Source organism: Penicillium hordei (assembly GCF_028827395.1).
Source record: "Penicillium hordei strain IBT 12815 chromosome Unknown utg000006l_segment0_segment0, whole genome shotgun sequence".
Lineage (NCBI taxonomy): Eukaryota > Fungi > Ascomycota > Eurotiomycetes > Eurotiales > Aspergillaceae > Penicillium > Penicillium hordei.
The window spans coordinates 3,420,698-3,445,422 of NW_026623147.1; the positions used below are offsets into that span (position 1 = coordinate 3,420,698).

Sequence of the window (24,725 nt, forward strand, 5' to 3'; positions counted from 1 at the left end):
GGGTATTCCTTGTAGTGGGCCAGGATGCGTCTTGATATTCTCCTCATTTCATTTATTTCCTCGGACTTACTACGCCCGGACTAAAGCTTTAAGCCTTTCAACTTTCTAACTCTCGGTCTACGGTCTAAAGTCCGCTCGTAAACAACGTTGGAAGCTTTGGATGCGGTTTGGGTGGCTGCCCACGTGGGTGCTAGCGTCACATAGCTTATAAAGTGGAGATATGCGGATTGCGAATATAGTAAACATTGAGCCTATTTATAACGGAGTTTGTTTGACGGAAATTCTAAATTTAAGAAGCTTGTAGTAAGAAGGTATCACTAAATCCTGAATTGCGGTTCAAGTCAATTGCCGGTTTCCGTTCGTTATATCCGGGTTCTTCATAACCGGAGGTTACTACTACAATAGCCTGGAACCCTCTCCTGCGAAGATCAGTGACACTCATTTCATCATGGGCGCTCTTTATTCCCAAGCTTTTGTTACACCAGCGTACCCAACAAAGTCTTACGATGGCAAAACTGTCATTGTGACCGGTTCAAACGTCGGAATCGGATTTGAAGCAGCAAAGCATTTCGTCCGTCTCAATGCTGCTAAAGTGATACTTGCAGTGCGAAACCTCTCAGCAGGAGAAACAGCAAAGCGATCAATCGAGGCATCAATGAACAGACTTGGCGTCTGTGAGGTCTGGGAGCTTGACCTCGCATCTTTTGATTCTGTCAAGACTTTTGCATATCGTGCATCAAGACTCCCTCGACTGGATATCGTGGTTGAGAATGCTGGGATTGCAACATACACGTTTGATATCTCCGAAGGCCATGAACGTACTATTACTGTCAACGTTATCAGCACTTTCCTGCTGGGCCTTCTACTCCTCCCTAAGTTGAAAGCAACGGCGAAAGAGTTCCCGACCTCCAGCCCACGTCTCTCGATCGTGACAAGCGACGTTCACGCCTGGACAACTTTCCCAGAGTGCACTGCAGACAATACGTTTGTCGCGCTAGACAACAAGGAAACGGCAGATATGCGAGAGCGCTACTCTACCTCGAAGCTCCTGGAAGTGTTGGTGGTGAGGGAGCTTGCCACCAGACTTGGAGATTCGGGAGTCATTCTCAACATGTTGACCCCGGGACTTTGCAAATCGCAACTGTCACGCGAAGCAGGTTTAGGGCTCCGACTGATGATCTTTCTCTTCGGACGCCAGACAGAAGTTGGCAGTCGGACCATACTCGCGGCTGCAGAGGCAGGCTGGGAAAGCCATGGTGCATACATGCTAGATGGCAAGGTCAATAATGGAGTACTGTCAACATTCGTCCGAAGCGAAGCTGGATACCAGGCACAACAAAAAGTGTGGAAGGAATTGGGAGAAATCTTGGAGGAGATTCAGCCAAGGATCACAACTTTTATCTAACCTGCTTAGAGAACTGGATATGTAAGGGGCTGGGCTGCTTCTTACTCTATGGCCTTGCCATATAGCCCGTTCCCGCACTCTTCCGTTATACCAGCGCTTTATCTGCTACTTCTATTGTTAATCGGCTTGTTCCACTCCTTCTATTCTCCAAGCTTTTGTACATAGTCTGTGACCTAGTCAGATTAAGTTTATATCAAGCTTATCACTCGAAGCCATATCCAATAGATAGCCTACTGTAGATAAGAACGGTCCATCGCGTAATGTGGCCTCCTATAATCTAATACCCTGATCAATTTAGCTTAAATTTTATAAGAGCTGTCATGGTTATGGTTTCTATAATTAATTTTGGAGATGGTAGAGTAGATGGATATTCGAATGCTCGCCGTAGTAAGAAGATTCGGCACAGGTAGTGCTATAATTTATTGATCATATTATTTCTCTGATTTATTACTATGACTCGTTATTAGATATCTTGGCCACGAGTGGTTATTACGACCTTTCCTCGAAATCAATAATTGTGCGATCGGATATCTTTACTATATACGTCCTATCCACTAAATCCCGTTTCACAATTGAAAGGACCTTTATCTTTACACTATATAAGGAATACCATACGCTTCCTAATATTCAACTCACCAAGAGGACTAGCCTGACAACTAGTATTCTTTATATAGCGTATCCTAATAATCCTAAGAACTTAAAATATAGGATGTTTCTTAAACACTTAGGAGCTATGGTGATCCCCTAAATTTCCTCTAAAACACTAATTGGGAAGATCGTTCGAATCCGTTAAACGATATGGTGACCTGGCGAGCCCCTATTCATGATTTTTCCATCTAACCACCGCTCTTAGTATGAGCTATATATTCTAGACTCATACCGTCGATCACAGGTGGGAAGATGCTAGACCACGCTTTGACATCATTCCATGTTCGGTTTCCTGCCATTTCAATGCTCGGAGAACTTGCAAGACCCGCCAACTTGCGAGATCAATATTTATCAGCTATTGGCCGCCTGGGAACTCGGCATTGGCTCTGAGTTTGTGGATAATTCCTTTCCTCGGGTGTGCTACGTTCATTGTTGGATCATATAGTCAACGCCGAACAGTCCAGCAAGGCGCGAAGGGTGAACGGGCTCCGATCATCTCCTTCCGGACCCAGCAACTCCCAATTATGCATCCCTTAGCACATATCGAAGTAATGAAGCTATTAGAAGGTTTGCTGACTTGCTTACTGATGTGTAAAACAATGACGTATCACGTCATCCTAAAGCTACACATGGACTAGGGTTCATTTTGAAAAATGTCTTCACTTTCAACGGCCAGGGAAGCCTGGCCAGCCTGATGGAAAAGTGTTAGAGGTCCCGTGACCTCGCTTGCTTGCTCCCAGTACAATTAGTCTCATAGTAGCTAGTTCTCTTCCTTTCCTAACGCAACATGACATTTTCCAGTGCACTACAATATCTATAGTAGTCCTACTAGATCTGTCTATCAAAAAGAATGGCTCCCAGGGAATGTACCCTCACAATCAGCTGGCAGCATTCGAGGTATGGTCACCACTCCATAGTAAGCATGACGTTAGCTAACTGGTATAGAGCTTGACTCGCGCGACTGATATCGCGGAAGAAGAAGTATTGTACTATCTATTCGTATATATTCCATTGCCCAATTATCACAGTTTCCGTCTATTGACGATCGTTAGGGCTTGCCACGGAGCTTCTTATTGGGAGGTACCAAATGCTGGGGGCTAGTAACAATGGATCAGAGGTGCCAATGGCTGATTGGCTCCTGACTACTCCTTGGAAAAGCTCTAGACTGATACAGAGACCTCTTCCACGCCACGGGGCTTCTTTCATACCTTTCCTGAACTCTGTCCCTCTTTTACTTGCGAGGTGTTCCACTAGTAAAAACCCTTTTTAGTCATGTTTTTATTTAGTTGGTTCAATTATTTTAATCGAATTCTCCTAAGCATTCGTTCGTCGGGTGTGCCCTATTTATTTGACCACGAAATATGGTCATTCACTTCAACCATAGTGGTTGAATTCGGAAATTCCTTTCATATCCTCAGCCATTCGTAAAATTTCGTGCAAATTCTTCTACTCCAGGGGTTTCGACTTTACAAACGCAATGAATCCCACGATCAGAGCGGGTGAGCCGCAGGTGAGCCGAGAAAAAGCAGAGAAAGCGTGGTCACACACCCTATTCAATTTCTAGAGAATTTGGGCGAGTTGGTGCCTAGTGGGTGGTTGAATTGACTAAGTGCTACTTCCTGGATGCATTTTGGATGGTGCATGGCGCATGTTAGTAATGGGGACAAAAGTACAACAACAAGCCAAAGCAACAAACTCTTTCTCGCACGATTTTCTATTTAACTTTATTACTTCTACGATGTATCTCTAGATATTTTCCAGTGTTTATCTCCTCCATCCGGATTACAATTTGAATCAATGGGAAAAGGTCCAACAATATGAGCAGTCCCCAGGATTCACCACATGACGACTCAGTGCGACCACACGCCACGCGGTGATCTGTACGCCATATTAATCCACCTGAAATTGAGAGCCTACCTAGGGCAATAATTAGCGATAGGCAGATTGCATAGAAGGGTTTGACTTGGCACCTCTGTACTCCATCCCTACCTTATCCCCCGCAATTTTCAGCTTGCATCCAGATGTGATATGTGGGTCAACATGTCCCTCAGCTGCGTCTAGACACGGCTGCAACCCAAATTCCGGGCCCTAGACCCACCCCTAAAATTATGTATGTATAAACCACCCTAATTGGGAAATAACCTGCTTATAAATTGTGCTTTACATAGCTTTGTATAAAATTGAGGGTTCTTGGCGGGTCGAGGGTCCATCCGGATCCTCTACGAAAGTCACAGCCAGGTCTAGCTGCGTCGATCCCCAGCGTCAACTTGCAATCACAAACACGGATGGCAGTCGGGTGATCGTCGGCGCGGGAGCAGGTTGCAGAGGTACGTCTATCTCGGGCCTGTCTCACAGAAGGGTCAGCGATGGGGCCAATGTCTGGTGCCAAGGAAGGAAAGAGAGTCTATCAAGCATGCTATGTGAAGAATGCCTCATGATTCTGCGCCAGCCACTGTATCAGGCAAACTGCTGGATACGAGCGTTGGTGCCTATGGCTTCTGCAGGTAGAATCTCAGCTTACCCTTGGCCTCCATACACCAATGGAACGTAAGAATCACAATTTCAAGTTCGGGAAACTTGTCCTGTGTAGGCAGCGCACACTAGGGCTAGTTCAGGTCATCATGTGGCGCTCGAGTAATTATTCTCAAGTTCAATGTGCGCTTGGCAAATGCAGCTATCTATTTCCTGATCACCGTCTGCCCTACAAAGGTAATCTGTAGATTGAACTGAAGCAAAGTCAAACACAATGACTGTAGGCCTCAGAAGCTTGGAGATAGCCTTTGCTGGTAATGCTGTTCTTATCAATTGTAGCGTTACCGATAGTCGAGGCCCCGTCAGCAGAAGATTCAGGTCATTGCTTTTTTTGCTGGCTGCTGTTACATCGCTAGCTCTCTTGCATATGAGCTCGGCAAGCTATTTGCGGATCGAGTGATCATTTGCAGATTGAGTGATCATTTGACATTTCCTGTCGCAACTTAAACTGGAAGGGAGATACTAAAAACATGATACAGGATAAAAAGGTAAGTGATTTGCCAGTTTCCAGAGTCAGAAAGAGAATATATAAAGAGCCTAAGCCTTCCACTAAATCGTTTTGAATCGATCATTTCAATCGCTTGTTTATGTTCGACCTTTATCACACAATCATGCACGGCCTTTCTTTAATCGGCTTCGTTCTTCTTCTGCGCTCTCACTTCGCATACGCCGAGAAAGTCCTGGTGAGGGATATTGGCGACAACTTCATCATCGACGGAGACAAAGTTACATGGCCTGATGGACCTTTCACAGGAAGCTTGATATGTGCTGGTCCCGGCAGGGTCCTAAGCCTGAGTGCTGACAAGAAGCACGGCACCTGCTGCCCGCCGGGTGCCAGTCTCAAGGGATCCAAAGACACCGAATGGCACTGTTGTGGCAGCGGCCATGATGTGACTGGCTCCTTGGGTGTGGGATTTGAGTGCTGCCTGGAGGGTTCCACCTTCGACGGTAAGACCTGTCAAAGGTTGTGCCCCAATGGCAAAGAGATGGTCGGTGGGATATGCCGGTGCCCTACTGGCCAGGAAGAGGCTGTAGATGGCACCTGTAAGCCTGCGAAGTGTGAGTCGGGCTTGAAGACTGGTATGTGAACACAATTGAAATTCTCTCTCTCTTTTCCTGCTGTTTTTCTAAGGCAACGCGGTTAATAATGTGCAGGTAAATGCTACTTCTTCACGGGACGATCGGGCAATTATTTGACATTCAACTCCAATCAATACTCCGAAACCGCACTGAGTAAGTATATTAGACCCGGCAAGTTCCAATTCTGCCAAGACGAAATCTGCACTCCTGGCCTCCCTATCAACCCCAGTAACGAGGTCTACATCAAAGACCTCCACGGCACGCTACCAGCCGCAACCGACGCTGGGCAGTGGCTCGACAACAAACAGAACGGCGGGCATATTAGCAAGACACCCGAATTTCCCAACGCCGGAAAATTCTCGGTCACCAAGTGGCCCTGCGGAAAATATTGTCTTACCGGATTCAACGACGGCCTCACGCAGGCTTGTCCGGATATCAGTCCAGGGATCAGCTTAGATACCCGTGCCACGGACTCGTGCATTGAATTCGAGCTCATGGAAGTGCCATGTAACATCAGGGATGATGCGAATAACTGCATCTGGAAGAATGGTGATCAGTGCTGCAATAAGATCGATTGCTGCGGGAAGCTAGATTGCGCCATCAAGCCCCAGAATCAGGATACTGAATGATACTCTGTCGGGCTCAGGGATAAGCAAGAGCTTGTACTACAAGTTTAAGAACATGTCACTCTTCTTAGTCATTGCGGGGGTCTATAAATGTTCTTCCTGTACCTGAGTCATTATGTTGAGGCTATGTCGAGAAATGTATGTTCCTGTTATATTTGAAGATTCTTGATTTTGATGGAAACCTGGATGTCATTGCAAACTGTTGGATGCCAGAACCATAAGGCACTAGTTGGGACAGATCCTGTTTGCTAGATAGTAGTAGACAGGGCTCTCTCACTCCTTCCTGTCCGTCCGTCCGTCCGTCCCTTTGCTCCCGGAATTCAACACGCTGTTTCTTTATTTGACCTCCATTGTAGTTAGATTCTAAGAGGTTATAAGCTCCTTTTCTTGCTAGCTAGGCCACTAGCAACTCTTCTCCTAAAGCCGTTTCTAGACCCACTTACCGGTGGTGGGACCCACATTATAGAGTTCTCACTAATCAGACCTTAATACCGCATAACCTTAAATAGTACAATAACATTTATAATTATTGAGCCCCCTTCCATTAGCAGACCCAAGTTTATAAGAGTCCCCGCTATCGATATTTTCTATATAGGTATGACAAAGGCGGTGGCATTCTGAGATGGTCCATGCGTATTCCGTACGGCACACGTGATCGAAGAAGTGAATCGCGAGGGGATGTTCTGGATTATCATGCTTACCATATTGGCGAGCGTGTTGACTGGTGTGCTGTGGTCAACTCTTCGGAGTGATGTTCAAGGGGGTTCAGGGTTGGGAAACTTCATTGTGGCTCTTCCATCAGCCATATTGACTGCATTTTTGTTTAGGTTCGGGGGAACATAACCGGGTATTCTAATGAGATTTACTGTCTTCCACCACTGCAAAGTTGGTGCCTCCTAGGAGGGAGGCTAAACTAAGGCGTTCGATCTTCTGGTGGATGTGCTTCAAACAAGCCATCCACATCGTAGCAATCGCTCTCGGGTTTTCTGATCCTATGTGCTCAGCCTGGAGATACGATGGTCCGTCATCCTGGCAAGCATATTGCCTCGTCACCTTGTTGTCTTGCCGTCTGCGAAAGTACTACTTGTCTCCTCTGGAGTCACGGCCACAGCTGCAGGACATGTAACCCTGACAATCCGACTTCCAGTTCCTCGGTCCTTGAGTTTCGTACTATACCGAACCTGAAGAGCACCCTTCGTCCTCCCTGGAAAATGCTTCACGATCCGATTCTATTGGAGACTTCGCTTTTCCTTCAGTTCGATCAAGAGTTCGGCCTCATCGGGCAGGAAACGAGTCGCACGCGCGGATGGCTTTTTGTCGCTGGGCGGCGTGGTGTGCCCTGTCTTGTCTAAGCTTTCCTCGTATGTGCGAGCTGTTGTTGGCCCATGCGGACAAGAAGGCTGCCTATCTTCCTTTGATCCCTTCCTTGGAATTCTCATGGTCATGGAAGCCCCGGAAAGCCGTCTCGTGGTACCTGCGCTCGGTGGAAAACGTGCGATCCCAACTGGCACGGAACAAAGCATATCCGCATATCGCACGGATCCTTTGTGTTCAAAAGTGATACTGCCACGTCTGTAGATCACGAGGCTGTGTCAACCTATTGAAGGCGTTTGGAGTTATTTCCATTGGTTTACATTGACGGCCATCTATAGCTCGAGTTACGAAATGACAGGCTTAATCAACCAGCTTACAATCAAGTCCCAGCTGAAGAAGACCTTTGGGGAGGGGTGAAAAGGACGATGGATCAGTGTCCTCCTCCGCAAAGGACAAACCAACACCAAAAAAGACATTACCTAGTACAGGTAGCTGATGACAATAACACAAGATGGCCTGAACAAAATCTGGAAAATCTCCGTCACAAAAATCAGAGCTACAGGAGCCGGAACCCATGAAGGAAGGGGGCCACGTTAGAATAGCAAATCATCGTGATCCCCTTGCCCACTTAGCCTATATACTCTCTTCCATCCCTATTCTTAATCAATGATCTGAACTCAAGTATACTGATCATACCCATCGAACTGTACCCCGACTTCCGGATAGGGCGGATCAGGCTTGACCGGCACCCAGTCGCTCGACTGATTATAAAACTTCTGCACGGTGGGCAAGAACTTGCTATCCCTGGAGCAGAACCGCAACGCGTGGGGGAATGGCTGATCCTCCAGGAGCTCATGGCGGATCAGCTCGTTGTAACTAAAACAGGCGTCATTCGCCTTGCTCCACTGGCGCAGCTTTTCCCAGTCTTTGCACTGGCGGTACTGGCCGACGGCAGTGGTGGCCGTGCCCGTTGCATCGACGGGGATGTAGCGCGGGGTGTCGTCGGCGGCGCACATAATGTCTTGACGGACGTTGTCGAGGCAGTGGATGAGATGCTCCGTTGGGTAGCTTTGCTTCACTCCTTTGCGGTATTCGAGATTGGATCGGTGGAGAGATTTCTTACGGTTCGGAGTTAGATGAATTACAACCATGGTATGACCAGGGGCAGGGGGGGAGGGGGAAGTACCAGGCAGTGCAGGCTGTGCATGGAAGTAATCATGTAGACGCTGTAGTTAGTATCCCACGGGAAATTTGCCGACGGAGGGAGACCTTTCTCCTTGGCCTCCTCCTTTGAAAGCGCCACATTGATATAGTCAATCTCCATGTTGACCCAGGCATGGTCACTCTCAGAGATGCTCTCGGTGCTGTACGGGGTGGAGGCCTGCCACGCAACCGGATGATCATCCGCCAATCCCGCTGAGGACCGACCATTCTTCAATCAGAAACACGAAATGCAAGCAGAGGCTGAGTGGAAAGCAGAAGCTAAACTCACCATATTTAGTAATTCGCTGGGAGGGCACATGGTCGTGGGTTTTTGTCAAAGCCAGTGCCATCAAAATATTGGAGAGGATGGAGGCTCCAAACAGGACGGCCACGATCACCAGCGTCACTTTCCTCGAGAACCGGGATTTGAGTCCCTCTTCCTCTTGTCGCTGGAGGTATGCATGGCCGGTAAGTTCCTCTCCACCGGAATTGCGATGACTAGTCGAGGAATCATCCTCATCTTTGAGCAAGTGATACTTCTCCGGAATCGGCGCCATTATGCAGTTCAGTGATTCAACCGCGAGACTGGGGGCCTTCAATCATTCAACTCCGTCTGACCAAAGTGGGCTTTCGCACTCGTCTTATACCAAGGACCTAAGAAGGGGGGGGGGGGGGTCAGCAACTATCGATCCACCATGGTTAGTACCGCCCCCAACCTCTCATCTCTTCCTCCATTGGCGTATGTTGGAGGGGTCTCATGCAATCGGAAAATTCACTCGCAAGGCTTAGAAGAGACTGACCAAGGGTTTCTCCATGATAATCCTGGTTGTAACCACTCCCATTGGGCGTGGTGGCCATTCAGCTTCGGAACGGAGAATTCGGGAAATTCGGTCTTAAATGGGTAGCCTCTAGGGCGTCTGGACTCCGCTTTGACTTATCAAACAGCATGATTTCTGCTCAATCCCTGCTCGGCGGCAGAGGGATTGGGAGGTGGCAGCAGAATTCCTGATCAGAGGAGGATATGTACCGGGATCGACCTGGGTTAATTAGGTATATGGCATACTTGGTATGCCGTCACATTATCTTCCAGGTAACGTGGCTGCACAGAAGGCTTGAATCATTGAGATCAACAGGTCCGATGTCTGCAGAAAGCATCCAGACCCAAGTCAAGAGGAAGAGGAGATGGAGGGAACTCTGGCGACAGAACCGTAGTGTTCTCCTCATGGCCCTGGCTCAACTGATCTCCTCCTTAACCGCCGTAGCTGCCAAACTGCTACAGACGGCAGCTCAAGAGAATGAAGCCCTGGACACAGGACAGGTATGTCAACCAGACTCAGACGAAAATTGGCAACCCAACTGATCCCGGGCCAAAGGTTCTTATCACAATGATGAGCTTCGTAATAACTCTGAGCTGGCTCTGGATACTTATCGCCCGAATCCCCGGCGTGCCATTTCGCAAAACCAATCTCTGGCTACTGGTGACGCTTCGAAGCATCACAGGAGTCTTTGGGAGTAAGTCCTACCATATGTACTAAATGAGAAAGAACCGGGCCGTTAACTTTCCATCGCCGCACTCCTTAGTCTGGGGCTTCTACTATTCTCTACGTGCCCTTCCCCTCTCGGAGGCCACTGTGATCAACTTCCTCTCCCCGATGGTAGCCGCATATGCCTCCAGCCTCCTGGGAAGAGTGCCGCCATTCCCGCGGACGCAGCAACTCGCAATCGCCGTCTCTTTCCTGGGCGTGGTCCTCGTCTCCCAGCCGTGGGAGCACATCCAGTTTGCTGCCACCGACATCCGTCCGGAAACCAGTAATAGGCGCTTCTTCTGCATGGGTGGGATGTGGGGCCTCCCGCATTCCACAGAGACCAGGTCGATCGAGCGGATTGCGGCCGTAGGAGCCGGTCTGGTGGGCGTCGCAGGCGGGGCCGCCGCCTACGTCGTGATGCCGCTGATCGGCCAGGATGCGGATCCGGCGGTGACGGTGAACCATTTTGCGACCTGGGTCGTTGGGTTGACCGCGTTGAGCTTGGCCATCACCGGTGTTGACGCGTGGAGGATGCCCCATCCGGCGGAGTGGGCGCAGCTGGTGTTTCTGGGGGTGTCTGGGTTTATCGTCCACATGTTGCTAGCCACGAGTATGCAGCATGGAGGCAGCCCCCGGACGTTGAGTATGGTTTATATCCAGATTGTGTTTCTCTTGATCATGGATGCGGTGGTGTGGGGCGAGAGTCCGAGCTGGGTGAGCGTGGGTGGGGGGATGTTGATTCTGGGCAGTGTGGTGACCACTATGATGCTCAAGGGGCGCAGGGAAGACGGGGCAGCATGGAAGCAGAGATCCAGGAATGAAGTAGCTGATGGTGAGGGAACCGAGATGATAGCTGCAAAGGATCACCAGGAGTCATCATTCGCTTAACAGTGTATCAAATCCTATATGAGTTTTGTTTCTGCAACTGATTCTTCTTGATTATTTCGAACCCAAGGCATTAACTGTTCTCCCCTCCCCCCAGTCTTACTATCTACCCAATGATCAATCTTTCATTGCCCGTTTAGAAATCAAAGGACTGGACCCTTTCACTCGTGCGTAATGATTGGCGTCGATGCACGCTTGCCTCGACTTTAGGACAGCAGGTTGCGTCCGCTGAATCATCTCCGACTCATACTCCTGGATAATGTCCTCCAGCTCCGTCGGGCTCTCCCCCTTCGTGCTAGCAGTTAAAAGCCTAATGAGCACCGAGACATCAATCACCCCATGATTAGCCGCTTCTCCGCGAACTGCGTTTTCTCCGTTAGCTTTTCCTCGGCCCTAAGCCATAATACACCCATAAACCAAGGGAAGCTCGGACTTACACATTGTCATCCCGTGTGCCGCATCACCCACCAGCGTCACCGTTCCTTTACGATGCTCCCACGCATCCAACCTCGGCGGCCAATCCTCGAGCACAATCTCCCTCAACTCCGTCTCAGGTGGCAGATCATAGACTAGCTGCCGAAAGGGCTCGGCCCAGTCGGCCGCCAACTTGCGTATCCAGGCCAAACGGTCAGCATTGCTCTCGGGCATCTCCGTCGGGGTCTCGTGGCCCAGGAATCCCGGCTGATAGGGCCAGCTCATCATGATCTGGCAGGTGGCATGGGTGTCCAGATCCGTGAGCCGCGGGAGATGGATGAAGGAGAACCAGAAATACACATTTGTCTGGGGATCACCGCCCTGGAAGAAATGCACGTCTATCGGCTCGCAGTGCTGGCGCACCTTTTCCACGGGATACAGTACGCGCAGCCCGATCAGGCGCACGGGGAGCCGATGCGGCATGGCGATGGCTGGACAAAGGAGGCGACGGACCATCGAGCGCGCCCCGTCGCAACCCACAAGCAGGTCCCCCGTGGCGCTGCTCCCGTCGGTGAAATGCGCCGTCACCGAGGAGTCACTAGGGTGAGTGATGTCGGCGAGTTTCTTGGACCACTACCGCTTGAAATGAGCCATTGGGTGAGAGGGCATGACAACGATGGGCGGATCGTACCTGAATGTCCAAATTCCTCATCAACAGCGCCAGCAGTTTCTCGCGGGAGACTCGCGAGGCGGCGTTGGCAGGAATCGGCCAGGACTCCTTCGGCTTCCCTGTTCGGAGATCGAGAAACTGGAATTTGCCTGGATTGCCCTGCTCGGCAGCGCCAGGATTGACCAGGCACTCGCTGAAGCTAGCCAGAATGTCTGGGGGCAGAATGTTATGCAGATCGGTGAGTGCCCAGTGGATGGTGAGGCTCCAACCTGCCCCGCGAGCGAAGGCATACGGATCTCGCTCGTAGATCGAATACGAGTATCGCACTTGACTGTTCGCCGCATTCTGAGTCTGACTCAAATATCTCAACGCCTGAGCCAGGATCAGCCCCGTTAGTCCTGCGCCCACGATGAGGATGTGTTTCTGGCTCGTTTCGGAGGTGATCATTTTGCTCTCTCTCTGTCTGCCTATCTATGTGTTGCACTTAGTTTCAAGTCCCCTTGTCCGCGGCATAGAGTATATAATGCAGGATGTGTGGGATGATTCAATGTCACCTAGAATGGCCGGGAAATTGAGAGCAAATCCTGCCGAATAATCCGGTCTAGGCCCGCAAAGTCGGGATATTGCTTCTGCCATGAAACGAGGATCAAGAGCTTGGAGTCCAGAGCAGCCTCAATTCGGGAAACCCGAGGCTGATCCGGCTGCAGTGCGAGCTTACATATATCCAAGCGGTAGTTAGTGGTAGTACGGTAGTGGTGGCTGACATTGTCAGTTCGAAACACCCGAATCAACAAGACTTATTTGCAATATCGTTTGAATTTACGGATCTATAGACAGAAAACAAAGAATCAAAGTTGAATCAACTCTCTTCACGAATGAACCATGATACTATTTAGATCTAATCCTCGCCCAAGTAGGGAAACTGAATGGTTGCCCCTCAGCCTCGAGATAGTCATTAATCAAGGGGTCAATGCCAGCCGCCCGAGTTCTCTCGACGTCCTGGAACTCCCCACCATACAGGCGCTCCAAATGCTGGTGGAACTGGTGGATGGGCAGTTTCACATTTCACTGTGTTAGAGTGATGAAGGAATGAGATCGTCTGGACATCTTCGGCCGCCCGGTCCGAGGGCTGAAGGCGGTTATGAAGAGCCTGGCCTACAATACCCGCAGCAACTTCGTGCATATCGCGAAAGCCAAAGAATCCCTCGTCGAAGCGCGGCACCGGGAGTGAGTAGCGTAGTAGGGGATTCAGTACAGTCGTCACTCGGGCCCCGTGCGACCGTGAGAGCCCATGGCCACTGCACAAAGACCGGCAGGCCCGTCTGGTGAGGCACTTTCCCGAGAAACACTTGCTGACCCATTCCGTAACTGTGTAGCCTTCTGGCCCGTCCATCCGGGGTGAATGAGCCGATACAGACACGGCCCTGGAGTTGCAGTGCGGCCGGACAACAGACTCACACGGTTCGAGGAGACGAGATGCACCGGGATTGCCCCTGCCGGAGTACAAGAATAGCTGTATGCCCGATGGGTCACGGTATGTCCAGTGTCTGAACCTGGAACTCTTTCCTTTGGATGGACATACACGGCGGAGTGTGGAAGCCGAACTCGACCCTCTCATTGACCATGTTCAACACAAGCCCTACTAGGGCGCGGCAAAAGCCCGAGGCCGAGAATTTACCGCGGGCTGGTTTCGCATTGCGCAGCAGCTCCTGAGCGGCGGCGAAATCATTCCCCATCCGCGTCGAGCGTCGAGGAACCCCGTATTGGTAGCGTAAACTGGTCGACCCAACTCGCACTTTAAGTTGGATTGGTAATGGATATGGGTTAATCCATTGTGTGCATGCGATCTAAGGCCTGCTTATCAAACCATATCTACCTACTCAAACGTAGGGGTATATTTTTATATATAGGTAGAGAATGCTTATATCTATCCATACCTAAAATAAAATATCCAATTTACTAAGAAAAGTTAGGATTATGGAAGATGTTAGATTTTAAATAAGGTGATCAGGATGGTAGTGGTAAGATATATATCTCTTCATATTACCTCCTAGGTACCTTTCATCCTAAATTTGGGCGGCACGCGGGCACCCATTGTCCCCTATGTAAGACTATTCTACCTTCTATTATATGATACGTATATATCCATATCAAATCCGCAACCAGTTCTACTCTGTAGAAGAGCGTGATTGGCGGCATGGACGCCATGCTCCGTTAAACTTGTGTGTCACATTAACTTAACCAAGAAATACATAAATTACATAATACCTACGTACCCGTAATGTAAGGCCTCAGATTCCAATGACAAGGCCGGTGGATGTTAGCAGGGGTCAAACAACGCTAGGCTGTCTCCTCCTGCAGTGCTCTCCTTCTTTCTTTTTGACTCTTTCTTTCTCTCCTCTCCCAGCTCATTCTCTGTCTCTATCCGTTACTCGTGAAGCATCCACACCCCATCCGTCATGGCGGGTTCCATCCAGAAAAACATGATGTTGATACAGAAAGGTGAGTCTTCCGTTGTATCATCCACTCCCCCCTTGTGTTGGATGTCAGCTGATGAACAGTCCCCAGCGTCGTCTATGCTCGGTCTACGCCGCGCCGCAGTAGTATCCCCGTCTACTAGGCCTATCATGGGTCTGGTGTGGCAACAACAAGTCCGGTATGATATGCAGAAGATTGAACGTGGATATGTATTAACCAACCCGACTCTTGCCTCTAGAATGCAGACCACAAAGCCCGTCACAACACCACTAAGAGTGATCAAGCCGGAATTCGCCCAGGAAGAACTCGTTCGCCAACGCCTCCGGCGGCCTGTAGCGCCCCATTTGGCCATCTATAAATGGCAGGTTCACTCGGTCAGCTCTGCTATGGAGCGAAACACGGGACTTCTTCTCGCCGGCGGCCTGTATCTCTTCGGCACCTCCTACCTGATAGCCCCCTGGCTCGGCTGGGATCTGTCGTCAGCCGCCCTCGTCGCGGCCTTTGGCTCTTTGTCGGTGGCCACTAAGGTCATCCTTAAGTTCTTCGTCGCCTGGCCCTTCACCTTCCATCTCTTTAATGGTATCCGGTATATTATCTCCACTACCGGATACACGCTGGATAGTAAGTCTCAGTTTATTAAGATCGCATGGGCGGTTGTCGGCTCATCGGCGTTGGCTGCCGTCGGCTTGGTGGCTTATGTTTGAGGGAGGTGGCATTCATGGCAAAGTTCATTGGCTAGATTTGTGTTTCAAAGAAGAGAGTAGTCATCCAGTACATGTAGTTATTCAAAGAGGATTACACAATTTGCTAGACAGGCTTTGTAGCAAGACCGAGACGAGACGTGAGTGGCTGGCATCTACTATTTGCTTTTAGAAGTCATTTTGTGCACCTTGGAATATCATACCCGGTTTGAATGTATATAAACATTCTTAAAGTCACCTCTCTACCGCCTAAGAGAGAATGTCGAGGGCTATGTCCGCATCCCACACCTCACTTCTGTGCCACGAAACAAGGCATCAGGTCGGACGGGGACTAAGTCCGCTTCGTGGGACGACACCAGTTGTCGTCCGCCCCAGCCAATGACCAGGCGGTGAAATGTTTCCATGCTCTGTGTGCTCGTCAGATCCATATGGGGCCAGCGCGTCGTGGTGCAGTTGCTCTCGATCAAGACGCTTTTGGCTCCATGATCCGCGAGGACAGTGGCCAGAGTGAGGTCCCACAGGATCACCACCGACGAGCAGGATAGTATCTGAAGTCAGTTGTTCGACAGCGGCCATGGGAGCTTCAACTATCGTCTTTGGGGGATTCGTTGCGAGAGAGACTTTTGAGACTTGATGTGAAACGGGGACCTTTGCCTCTTCTTGAAATTAATGTTGGATTCCAACATTGTGATCAGTTCCCCCTCGTTTCCTTATGCTTCTCTCGTGAATGTTCCAAAAGAAAGATGAAAAAAATGATACATTATGGAGGGCTGTCGAAGATGTCTTTATGGATTGGCCCCAATGTGTAGCTAATGTATGTTTGACACTCTTGCAATGAGTCCGTACGTGGAATTACCCGGGATTACAATACTAAAAATACCTTTGTTGTGTTGTTGTGTTACCCACTCCGGACAACTGGGGACCCACAATATCCCGGCGCTAACCCTACCAGCCGCAGCGCGTCCAGCTTCAGCCTATTAAACACACCCCTCTTGCACCAAATGTATACTGGAGCCGAGAAAGATTTTCCCAGCCACGATCCGGAGAAAAGTACCCGCAATTGAGCGGTTTGGATAGGAGCGGTACGGCTTATCTCGGGTTGGGTGCTTATTTGCCGTGGGAGCTCACGACCTACGGGGGATGACTACGGTATCTAAATCATCCCGAATATCAAATAGCAGTATTGGGACTTGCAATATCAATACAGAAACTCTATTATTAGCATTGGGGAGTGTGCTCTACTATTTTAATTCATTCATTCATTGCCCTGTACGACACAAAAATCCGGAGAAGTTTGTTTTCTTACAAGCATTGAACAGACAATCCCATCATCCCGATAACCACGATGTCCTCCGTCAATCTCACGGATCTGACCAGACAGATCGAGTCTGTTGCAGCCTCTACAACAGATTTCCAGGTGAATGAGGCAGACCGGAAGCGTCTCCTCCAAGCGTGTGATCAACTTCGCAAGAAATTGGAATCCCCGTTTGAATTCACCTTACGAACGATCTTCGCGGTATGCTTTCTTTCTTCATGGCTGGAACTACTATAGAGAACTCCTGACTTATGTGGTTATCCGCTGCAGGGTTATCCAGCCATAGCATTACGATTGGGCATTGATATGAAGCTCTTTGATGCGGTAGCGCAACATACCGAGTCCTCCGGTGGAGGGATAGCGACTCTATCGCAGCTAGCTGAGATAACTAAAGCCGATCCTCTTCTTGTGTGTAAGTGATGCGTCCGTCTCTGTACTGTAATAATCAGAAGAGATCACAAGCATCATTATCATCATATTCAACAGAAGACTGACAAAAAAAATCCATTATACAGCGCGCATCATGCGTTTCCTATCCGCACTAGGAATCTTCAACGAGATTAAGCAAGACGTCTACGCTTCAACCCCGCTTGCAGCCGCCTACATCTCGAGCTCGCCTCTCTCTGCCGCCGTCATTCATGTGTATGTTCCATTTTCTTCCCCCTCTCTCCCCCCTAGGGTCCCTTTGCGTCCACTAAAGATAAACCAAACCCGAAAGCACGCACTTTCTCATGGTCCTCACCCAACTCCCAGCCTACTTCCAAGAGAAAGGCTGGCAGAATCCGAACAACGTCCTCGACGGCCCCTTCCAATATACCACCAAGACCAAATCGCACTACTTCGATTTCCTGGCCGGGGAGCCCTACTACCAGCAAGCGTTCAATACGGTGATGACGATCTCGCACCGCCGCCAGGGCCAGAACTGGTTCGACTTTTTCCCAGTAGAGGAGAAACTAGGTGGGGTGGTCGACGAGTCCAACGTCCTACTCGTGGACGTGGGCGGCAGCCAGGGTGGCGATATCATCGCGTTCCAGAAACGGTTCCCCTACCTCCGGGGCCGCCTCGTGCTGCAAGACCTGCCGGTTGTAATTGAGGCGATTCAGGAAAGGGAGCTCCCCGCGCGGATCGAGCCGCAGGGGTACGACTTTTTCGAGCCGCAGACCGTGACAGGGGCGCGGGCGTACTATCTCCGCACGGTGTTGCACGACTGGCCCGATGCACAGGCCCGACAGATCCTGGCCCGGATCCGGGAGGCGATGGCGCCCGATTCATTGCTGCTTATCAACGAGACCTTGCTGCCCGAATCGAAGATCGCCCTGCCCTCGGCCCAGGCCGACCTGACAATGATGGTCTCCTTTGCCTCGCTGGAGCGGACCCAGGCCCAGTTCGAGCGCTTGCTGAATGAGTCCGGGTTTGACCTCGTGAAAGTCTGGATGCCGCAAGGGTTTACGGCGAGTTCGGCGGAGCTCGTATCGCAGGCGACCTTGCTGGAAGCGAGGCTGAAAGCTTCCTTGGAATGAGACTATAGGCATAGATGGGGCTCCAATAGGGTTTCGAAAATGTCTCATATACTCGATATTCGTCCAGATGATGGAAGGGGGGCGCTTGCTTTCTCTTTTATATCCTTTTTCTTCTTTTTTTTTTTTTTTTGGTTTGGTCTTTGTCATCGTTTATATCTAAGTAATCACAAGGTATATTCAAACGCCATAACTCATGATAGTCGTCCTCAACAATGTCTCAACACGAGTTGCGAGCAGGATCGAAGGTAGGAATCGGATCTATTTTCTATGATAGGAAAGAAGAAGAAAAAAATCATACCATGCCATCCCACAAGTTCGAAGCCCCAAGATCACTCTCCAATGCTACCTGCAGACCTTGTGTCAATCCTAGAGAACTGACCGCGCTGACTTGAGCTTGAAATCTGAGTAGTTCACCGCAGAAATTTAAACTGTCTTTGGCAGGTTCAACGTTGTGTCGCTGGGGGGCTAGTCCGGCTTTCATCACCTTAGCTTGTGCCATGACATAGGAGAACAGGACATAGATGTCGACACTGGTCTCCCCGGCCTGAATTCGCCGCCGGAAGATAGCCATCGACTCTTCGATAGCATGGGAGAATAGGTCCCGCGAAAGGCTGTTTGTGATTGGAAAGGCATTTTCCTCCAACTCAGCGGTCAGTTCGACGATGAGAATGGCGGTGGCATGGCACAGCATGTGCCGAATGAAGTCGCCCCCACGCACCATCAACCCCAGGAGGTCGTGCTGCTGGTTCTCCGGTGAGGAGCCCCCGGGTAACGGTGCCTGCGGGACCAACTGCAGAGGTAAGAGGCAAGCGAGTGCATTCTCGGTGAGCACTTTGCGACTAAAATAGAAGGACTGGTCCGCTTTGGCGTCTACCGCGAACGGCGAATGTAACGCCAGTAGAAAACGACGAGTCAACATGTTCAGCAGGTGGATCTGGAATTCAGTCGGCTTCGGCGTGTCGGGGTTGGTATTTCTCTGATACGACTGGAGCGTTGCTGTATGGGAATGGCACATGGCATCCAACTGCATGCCCAGTTTCACGGCCCACTGGTAATCCTGGCCCGGAGGCTTTTTGAGGGCATTGCAATAACGGAGGATCTGCAGACGCACCGGCATAGTGTGCATCATCATCCGCTGAATGGTGCTTTGGGTAAAGCCATCTGCGATATCCGACGCAGTGGACAGATTGCTGGCATCGACATCATCGATGTTGGATGGCGGCTCGCTGTCGAAATCATCACTGGAGATGGATGGCGGCATGCCTGTGTCCAGAGATGACTGTACCGACATCTCCAGAATGGTAGCCCACAGGCGCTTCCGCATCTCGCTCTCAAGAGGCGAAAACTCCGGGAAATGGATTCGCGTCTCCTTGTGGAGGCCGAGTCCGACCGCGATGCGCAGGGGAAAGTCCCCTGAGATCCAGACTAGCTCGGACGGGTCAGGGACTGTTTGGCGTGCCAACAGTAGCAAGGCAGAGACCTGCAGCACGGACAGATCAATGCCAAACTTTTCAAAGCTCTCAGTGAGCCAAAACTGCGCACTAGCGATCCACTTGGGCGCCAACAGCTGAAGCTCGTCCGCCTCCGCCTCCGAGACGAAGCAGGCTCCGATGGCTAGGACAAGAGCGAGGGTGGATGGGAAAGCCCGGCTGGCACCTTGCGGGTTGTTCCAGTACAGCTCATATTGTTGCATGAAGGTCGGAATATGCAGCACCCGAAAGACCGCCTCGAAGGTGTGCAGGTAGAACATGACCAGGCGGTCACAGGTCGACTTGGGCAGCAGATTGTTCGTTATGTTCGGCGGGCCCAGCTGGGTGTAATACTTGATGGCCCGCTCTGACTTGATGATCCGGGCGTAATGGGTGCATTGATCCCAGAGCGATTGGACGTCCGCATGGTCCGACCTGTGCAGCAGAATGTTCAAATGCTCTGACTAGCATCTATTATCAGCAAAAGGGGCTTGCCTGGGGAGACTTGGCCTAGGAGCTGCGTTGGCTCACCTGTCTAAATGACGATTGGATGTAATGCTTGCCACAACCCAAGCTCTTGGCATGGGATACGGTGCGCCCAGGAAGGTCCACAGGCTTGTTCTCGTTCATCTCCAAATCCCCGGGGAAGGTGTACCTTGACGAGAAGGTGAAGAGTGGTGGTACACCGGCACTACCGCTGCTGGACGGGGTGAGGTTAATGGGAGAGCTAGATACAGCTCCAGTCTGAGTACCATCCATCTCGGATGTAGCCGAGGTAGGCAGATCGGTGGCAGTCGGGCCAGCGCGGGGATCGGACGGGGTCAATCCATTATTAGGATTACGATAACCACACAGTAGGGACGCATTGCCACATGGGCCACAGGGTAATGCACGATCACATTTCACTTTGCGCCGTCGACACTCGATACACGCAACGGCAGGTCGGCGGCGGCGATAGAGAGGGGCACTCATGGTGTTGAACCAGTGTTCATGGGGGGGAGTGAGGGGGAGAACTGAAGGAAGGACAGTGAGATTTTGAGAGCCTCATCGAGGGAGATTGAGCGGGGGACTTCTTAATCCCTGTATAGTGCGCAAAAGGTAGACAGAGTGGATGGCTGGCCTGGCTTCCGGTCGACCTTTGTCCAGATCGACCACAGACACTATCCTCTGACCCTTCTGAATAGAAAGACAGGTCCATCCTAGTGAAAAAGACTAGATATATCAATTGGTGTAGCCCATCGCCTTCTAGTCGTTGCTGTTCACTGATGAAGAATGAATATGAAGTCTGACACGTAGTTTACTCCGGTCGGTAGTTGGAAGCCTGACTCAGCCACCCGTACTTAACTATGCGAGTGGCGCACACAAGCGAGCGGCGTAGTCCAAAACACATAGTAAATGCGATAAATTACAACTTGATATCTCAACAACAGTGGTCTATAGGGGCTTTTCCTTATAGGTTGATGTTTTTTGGGTAGTTTCTAGCCTCTCTAGGGAGTTTGGGAAATATATATGACTTTATGGTTATGATATATATATTCCTAGCGTTTCGCACTGTAATTTTCAATACCGTGATAATGCACGTCTTCGATTTTCTTAAGATTGATATATAGCATTTAAAATTCTTATCAATAGCTATCGAATGAAAATGAGATCAAATGCAAACGTGGTTGTTGAAATATCAAGTTGTACTTTATCGCATTTACTATGTGTTTTGGACTGCGCCGCTCGCTTGTGTGCGCCACTCGCATGTGAAATACGTTACAGGGGTACCAAGGAAAAAATGTAGTATCGATACATTCACTATTTTTCTTCAATTGGATTTAGATCAGGCGAATAGGGTGGATGATCAGTGCATTTAATATCCCAACGCTCTAATTCAGCGCGTGTGAATCGAGACCAATGGCAGCGTGCACTATCTTGCATTAAAAGTGGCTTAATAAACAGATCGATTATAACGTAATCGGTAAACGAGCTGTCACTGTAAACGAGCGGCCACCCCACCAAAAAACGCGTCCATCAATTAGCACTTAGTTAATTCAACCATCCACTATGCCACCACTTCGCTCTCAATCATCGTCAAATTTGACGGAGCCAGAGGGTAGGGTTTTATTAGCTATCCAGGCTTTTAAAAATGGAGAGATTCGCTCTATTTCTCGTGCTGCACGTACATTTGCGGTCCCACGTACAACCCTCCGCCGCCGAATTGACGGAGTACAACAACGCGCGATTTCTCGTGCCAATTTGTCTAAATTGACTGAAATTGAGGAGGAATCGCTTCAAAAATGGATTCTCTCTCTAGATACACGTGGAGCAGCTCCCCGGCCCTCTCTAGTACAAGAAATAGCGAATCTTCTTCAAAAGCGTGGAACTACCCCGGTGCTTTCGGTCGGCGAAAAATAGGTATATAATTATATTAAACGATATCCTCTCCTCTCCTCCCGATTCTCGAAACGATATAATTACGAGCGCGCGAAATGTGAAGATCCTAAAATCATTAGGGAGTGGTTTAATTTGGTTCAAAAGACAATTATTCAACTTGGAATCGACCCTAATGATATTTATAACTTTGACGAGACTAGCTTTGCAATAGGATTGACTATAACTACAAAGGTTATTATACGAAGCGAATACTACGGTCGGCGATCACTTTTATAACCTAGAAATCGTAAATAGGTGATAGTGATTGAGTATATAAATGCTTCTAGATAGGTGCTTCCGCCATATATGATTTTTAAAGGCAAAGTCTTTATTAAATTATGGTTTGATAGTTTACCGGATGATTGGCGCTTTGAAGTTAGTCCTAATAGTTGGACTTCGGATGAAATAGGCCTTCGATGGCTTAAGAAGCTGTTTATTCCTAGTACTTCGCGTATAAAGGGGGGGTACCGGCTTTTGATTCTTAATAGCTATAGTAGTTATTTAACACCTAAATTTAACGGAATTTGCGAGCAAAATAAGGTGATACCAATCTCTATACCAGCGCATTTATCCTATCTTTTATAACCTCTTGATATTAGTTGTTTTGCGGTATTAAAACGATCATATGGTCGGATAGTTGAATTCAAAATGCGGAGCCAGATCAATCATATTAATAAGCTTGATTTTCTTGAATCATACCCTCTCGCACGAATTAAAGCTTTTAAATCGGAAACGATTAAAAATAGCTTTGCAGCAGCTGGTTTAATACTATTTGTACCTGATCGAGTCATCTCAAAGCTCAATATTCAGCTTCGAACACCTACCCCTCCCCCAAGCAGGGGGAGCGAATCAAGCCGGAATTTTACACTAAAAACACCAGCTATAGAGAAAGAACTACGTCGACAGGCTTCATCAATTAAAGCTTTACTTCGTACAAGATCTCGAAGCCCGCCTAGCCCATCAGATCGTACATTAAACCAGCTTGTGAAAGGCTTCCGTCTTACAATGCAAGGTGCAATCTTACTCGCCAAAGAAAACAAGGAATTACGTGCCGCCAACGAGAAGCAAAAGCAAAAGCGTACCAGATCTCGGAGGCAGATACCTGCTGATACAGGTTTAACAATGCAAGAAGCTTCTCAATTAATTACTACGCCGGTGGAAGCAGATGAAGCACCTCCCCCCCCCCCCGGGCAAAGAAGCGCTTCGCCGACTTTGGAACCACGTACGCGGGCTATAAGGTGCAGTGGGTGCAGAGAGACAGGGCATAGATTTAATAGATGTCCAGAGAGATGATGTATTTTACTAGATTTAATTTAATGGTGTTTTGGTTGAGATAAATGCATTTGAAATTTGTATGTTTAGTTGGGGTGGCCGCTCGTTTACCGATTACGTTAACTAATATAGATTATAAATCGATTGATTAACGGTAGGATTTTCTGGCAAAACCTTCCAGAGTTCATTGATCCGGGATGACTAGCCATAGGAAGCCTACGGGTGTCGTTCCAACCCTGTAGAAGAACAATTTCTTAGAAGCATTTGACTCGTTGATACAGTTCTCTACTGTATTTTGTCAATCAGAGCCGCCCCCAACTTATCAGGTTTCATCATTGACCAAAAAAGGAAGGTTGCAGCAGTCAGATCATTGGCTACTGTTGATACAGAATGGTTTGCTAACAATCCGTCTTCTTGGAAGCGACCCCCGCAAGCTGTTGTTGATCCATTGCGCAATGTCATTGGATTCCATTCCTGCTGGGGCTGTTTTCCGCTCTGGCCAGCGCTGGGCCGGACCGGTCCGTGGAAGGCGGGGCCGCTGGACGGTCCTGTTCTCATGCACTCCCACTATGCCATAGGGGCTAGATCCTGGACATTACTGTCGGGGACAGAGATGAGATTGGCAAATAGGAGAAGAGAGATATGAATTGACTGTTACAAGGCAGGTAGTCTAGAAGTAACGCTTACTAGCAGGAAGTAATTACCCAGAAGGACACGTAGTAGGTGGCTAAAGTGGATTAACCAACAGCCTCATTAGCTAATAATTATGGCTCATTGGTTCTAGCGGAAGGCTAGCAATGCAGACCATTACTAGCGCGAGAGGACGTTCTTGGATGTTATCTGGGCATTGGTTTGGGAACTTTTTCACAGGAATGTCCTGTACAAGCTATGAATTACCAAGGATTAACCATCAAATGAGAGCAACGGAATCAAGAAAGGGGAATGCAAAGATGAGATGAAAAAAGTGTTGATTCTGATGAACTAAACTATCGAACTTCATGGGGGTTGAAATACCCATGAGAGTACCAGTGACTCGGTGGTTACAAATCCGAGGTGGTAAGCAGTGGCAAAAGTACGCGTAATACAAAGATGGGTGTCTTAGTGGTAACGTGGATCCCTGTTACTCCGGCCACTTTCTTGGAACTTCAAAAAATCAAAATTTTGAACATCAAATTTAATAACAAAAATTAACATAAATTGACTATCTAACACGCGTAGGACATTTAGGATATGCATGCCCTTGAATTCC

At 49.2% G+C, this 24,725-nt stretch overlaps 11 protein-coding genes across 11 annotated transcripts; 5 read left to right on the forward strand and 6 right to left on the reverse strand.

Annotated features, from left to right (window-relative positions):
• Positions 1-448: 448 nt before the first annotated feature.
• On the forward strand, positions 449-1,405 carry N7537_011922 (uncharacterized protein; the record flags this gene model as incomplete). Its single annotated transcript, XM_056902976.1, has 1 exon — positions 449-1,405. The coding sequence occupies one exon, from the start codon at positions 449-451 to the stop codon at positions 1,403-1,405; it is 957 nt and encodes a 318-aa protein (XP_056748263.1).
• Positions 1,406-5,196: 3,791 nt separating this feature from the next.
• N7537_011923 (cysteine-rich secreted protein) lies at positions 5,197-6,294 on the forward strand (the record flags this gene model as incomplete). The annotated part of the gene is made up of 2 exons (XM_056902977.1): positions 5,197-5,665; positions 5,741-6,294. 2 exons carry the CDS (start codon positions 5,197-5,199, stop codon positions 6,292-6,294), a joined length of 1,023 nt encoding a protein of 340 aa, XP_056748264.1.
• Positions 6,295-7,520: 1,226 nt separating this feature from the next.
• Positions 7,521-7,730, reverse strand: N7537_011924 (uncharacterized protein; the record flags this gene model as incomplete). The annotated part of the gene is made up of 1 exon (XM_056902978.1): positions 7,521-7,730. The coding sequence occupies one exon, from the start codon at positions 7,728-7,730 to the stop codon at positions 7,521-7,523; it is 210 nt and encodes a 69-aa protein (XP_056748265.1).
• A 552-nt stretch (positions 7,731-8,282) lies between these two features.
• On the reverse strand, positions 8,283-9,365 carry N7537_011925 (oxidase ustYa family protein; the record flags this gene model as incomplete). Its single annotated transcript, XM_056902979.1, has 3 exons — positions 8,283-8,723; positions 8,792-9,021; positions 9,098-9,365. 3 exons carry the CDS (start codon positions 9,363-9,365, stop codon positions 8,283-8,285), a joined length of 939 nt encoding a protein of 312 aa, XP_056748266.1.
• A 581-nt stretch (positions 9,366-9,946) lies between these two features.
• On the forward strand, positions 9,947-11,222 carry N7537_011926 (DMT family transporter; the record flags this gene model as incomplete). Its single annotated transcript, XM_056902980.1, has 3 exons — positions 9,947-10,126; positions 10,182-10,320; positions 10,390-11,222. The coding sequence occupies 3 exons, from the start codon at positions 9,947-9,949 to the stop codon at positions 11,220-11,222; spliced, it is 1,152 nt and encodes a 383-aa protein (XP_056748267.1).
• A 114-nt stretch (positions 11,223-11,336) lies between these two features.
• On the reverse strand, positions 11,337-12,750 carry N7537_011927 (FAD-dependent oxidoreductase; the record flags this gene model as incomplete). Its single annotated transcript, XM_056902981.1, has 3 exons — positions 11,337-11,581; positions 11,657-12,266; positions 12,325-12,750. The coding sequence occupies 3 exons, from the start codon at positions 12,748-12,750 to the stop codon at positions 11,337-11,339; spliced, it is 1,281 nt and encodes a 426-aa protein (XP_056748268.1).
• Positions 12,751-13,270: 520 nt separating this feature from the next.
• Positions 13,271-14,039, reverse strand: N7537_011928 (uncharacterized protein; the record flags this gene model as incomplete). Its single annotated transcript, XM_056902982.1, has 3 exons — positions 13,271-13,601; positions 13,661-13,796; positions 13,886-14,039. 3 exons carry the CDS (start codon positions 14,037-14,039, stop codon positions 13,271-13,273), a joined length of 621 nt encoding a protein of 206 aa, XP_056748269.1.
• A 723-nt stretch (positions 14,040-14,762) lies between these two features.
• On the forward strand, positions 14,763-15,485 carry N7537_011929 (succinate:quinone oxidoreductase subunit C; the record flags this gene model as incomplete). The annotated part of the gene is made up of 2 exons (XM_056902983.1): positions 14,763-14,805; positions 14,872-15,485. The coding sequence occupies 2 exons, from the start codon at positions 14,763-14,765 to the stop codon at positions 15,483-15,485; spliced, it is 657 nt and encodes a 218-aa protein (XP_056748270.1).
• A 312-nt stretch (positions 15,486-15,797) lies between these two features.
• N7537_011930 (uncharacterized protein) lies at positions 15,798-16,058 on the reverse strand (the record flags this gene model as incomplete). The annotated part of the gene is made up of 1 exon (XM_056902984.1): positions 15,798-16,058. One exon carries the CDS (start codon positions 16,056-16,058, stop codon positions 15,798-15,800), a length of 261 nt encoding a protein of 86 aa, XP_056748271.1.
• A 769-nt stretch (positions 16,059-16,827) lies between these two features.
• Positions 16,828-18,317, forward strand: N7537_011931 (uncharacterized protein; the record flags this gene model as incomplete). The annotated part of the gene is made up of 4 exons (XM_056902985.1): positions 16,828-16,998; positions 17,068-17,209; positions 17,313-17,439; positions 17,516-18,317. 4 exons carry the CDS (start codon positions 16,828-16,830, stop codon positions 18,315-18,317), a joined length of 1,242 nt encoding a protein of 413 aa, XP_056748272.1.
• Positions 18,318-18,609: 292 nt separating this feature from the next.
• N7537_011932 (uncharacterized protein) lies at positions 18,610-20,758 on the reverse strand (the record flags this gene model as incomplete). Its single annotated transcript, XM_056902986.1, has 2 exons — positions 18,610-20,250; positions 20,318-20,758. The coding sequence occupies 2 exons, from the start codon at positions 20,756-20,758 to the stop codon at positions 18,610-18,612; spliced, it is 2,082 nt and encodes a 693-aa protein (XP_056748273.1).
• Positions 20,759-24,725: the final 3,967 nt, after the last annotated feature.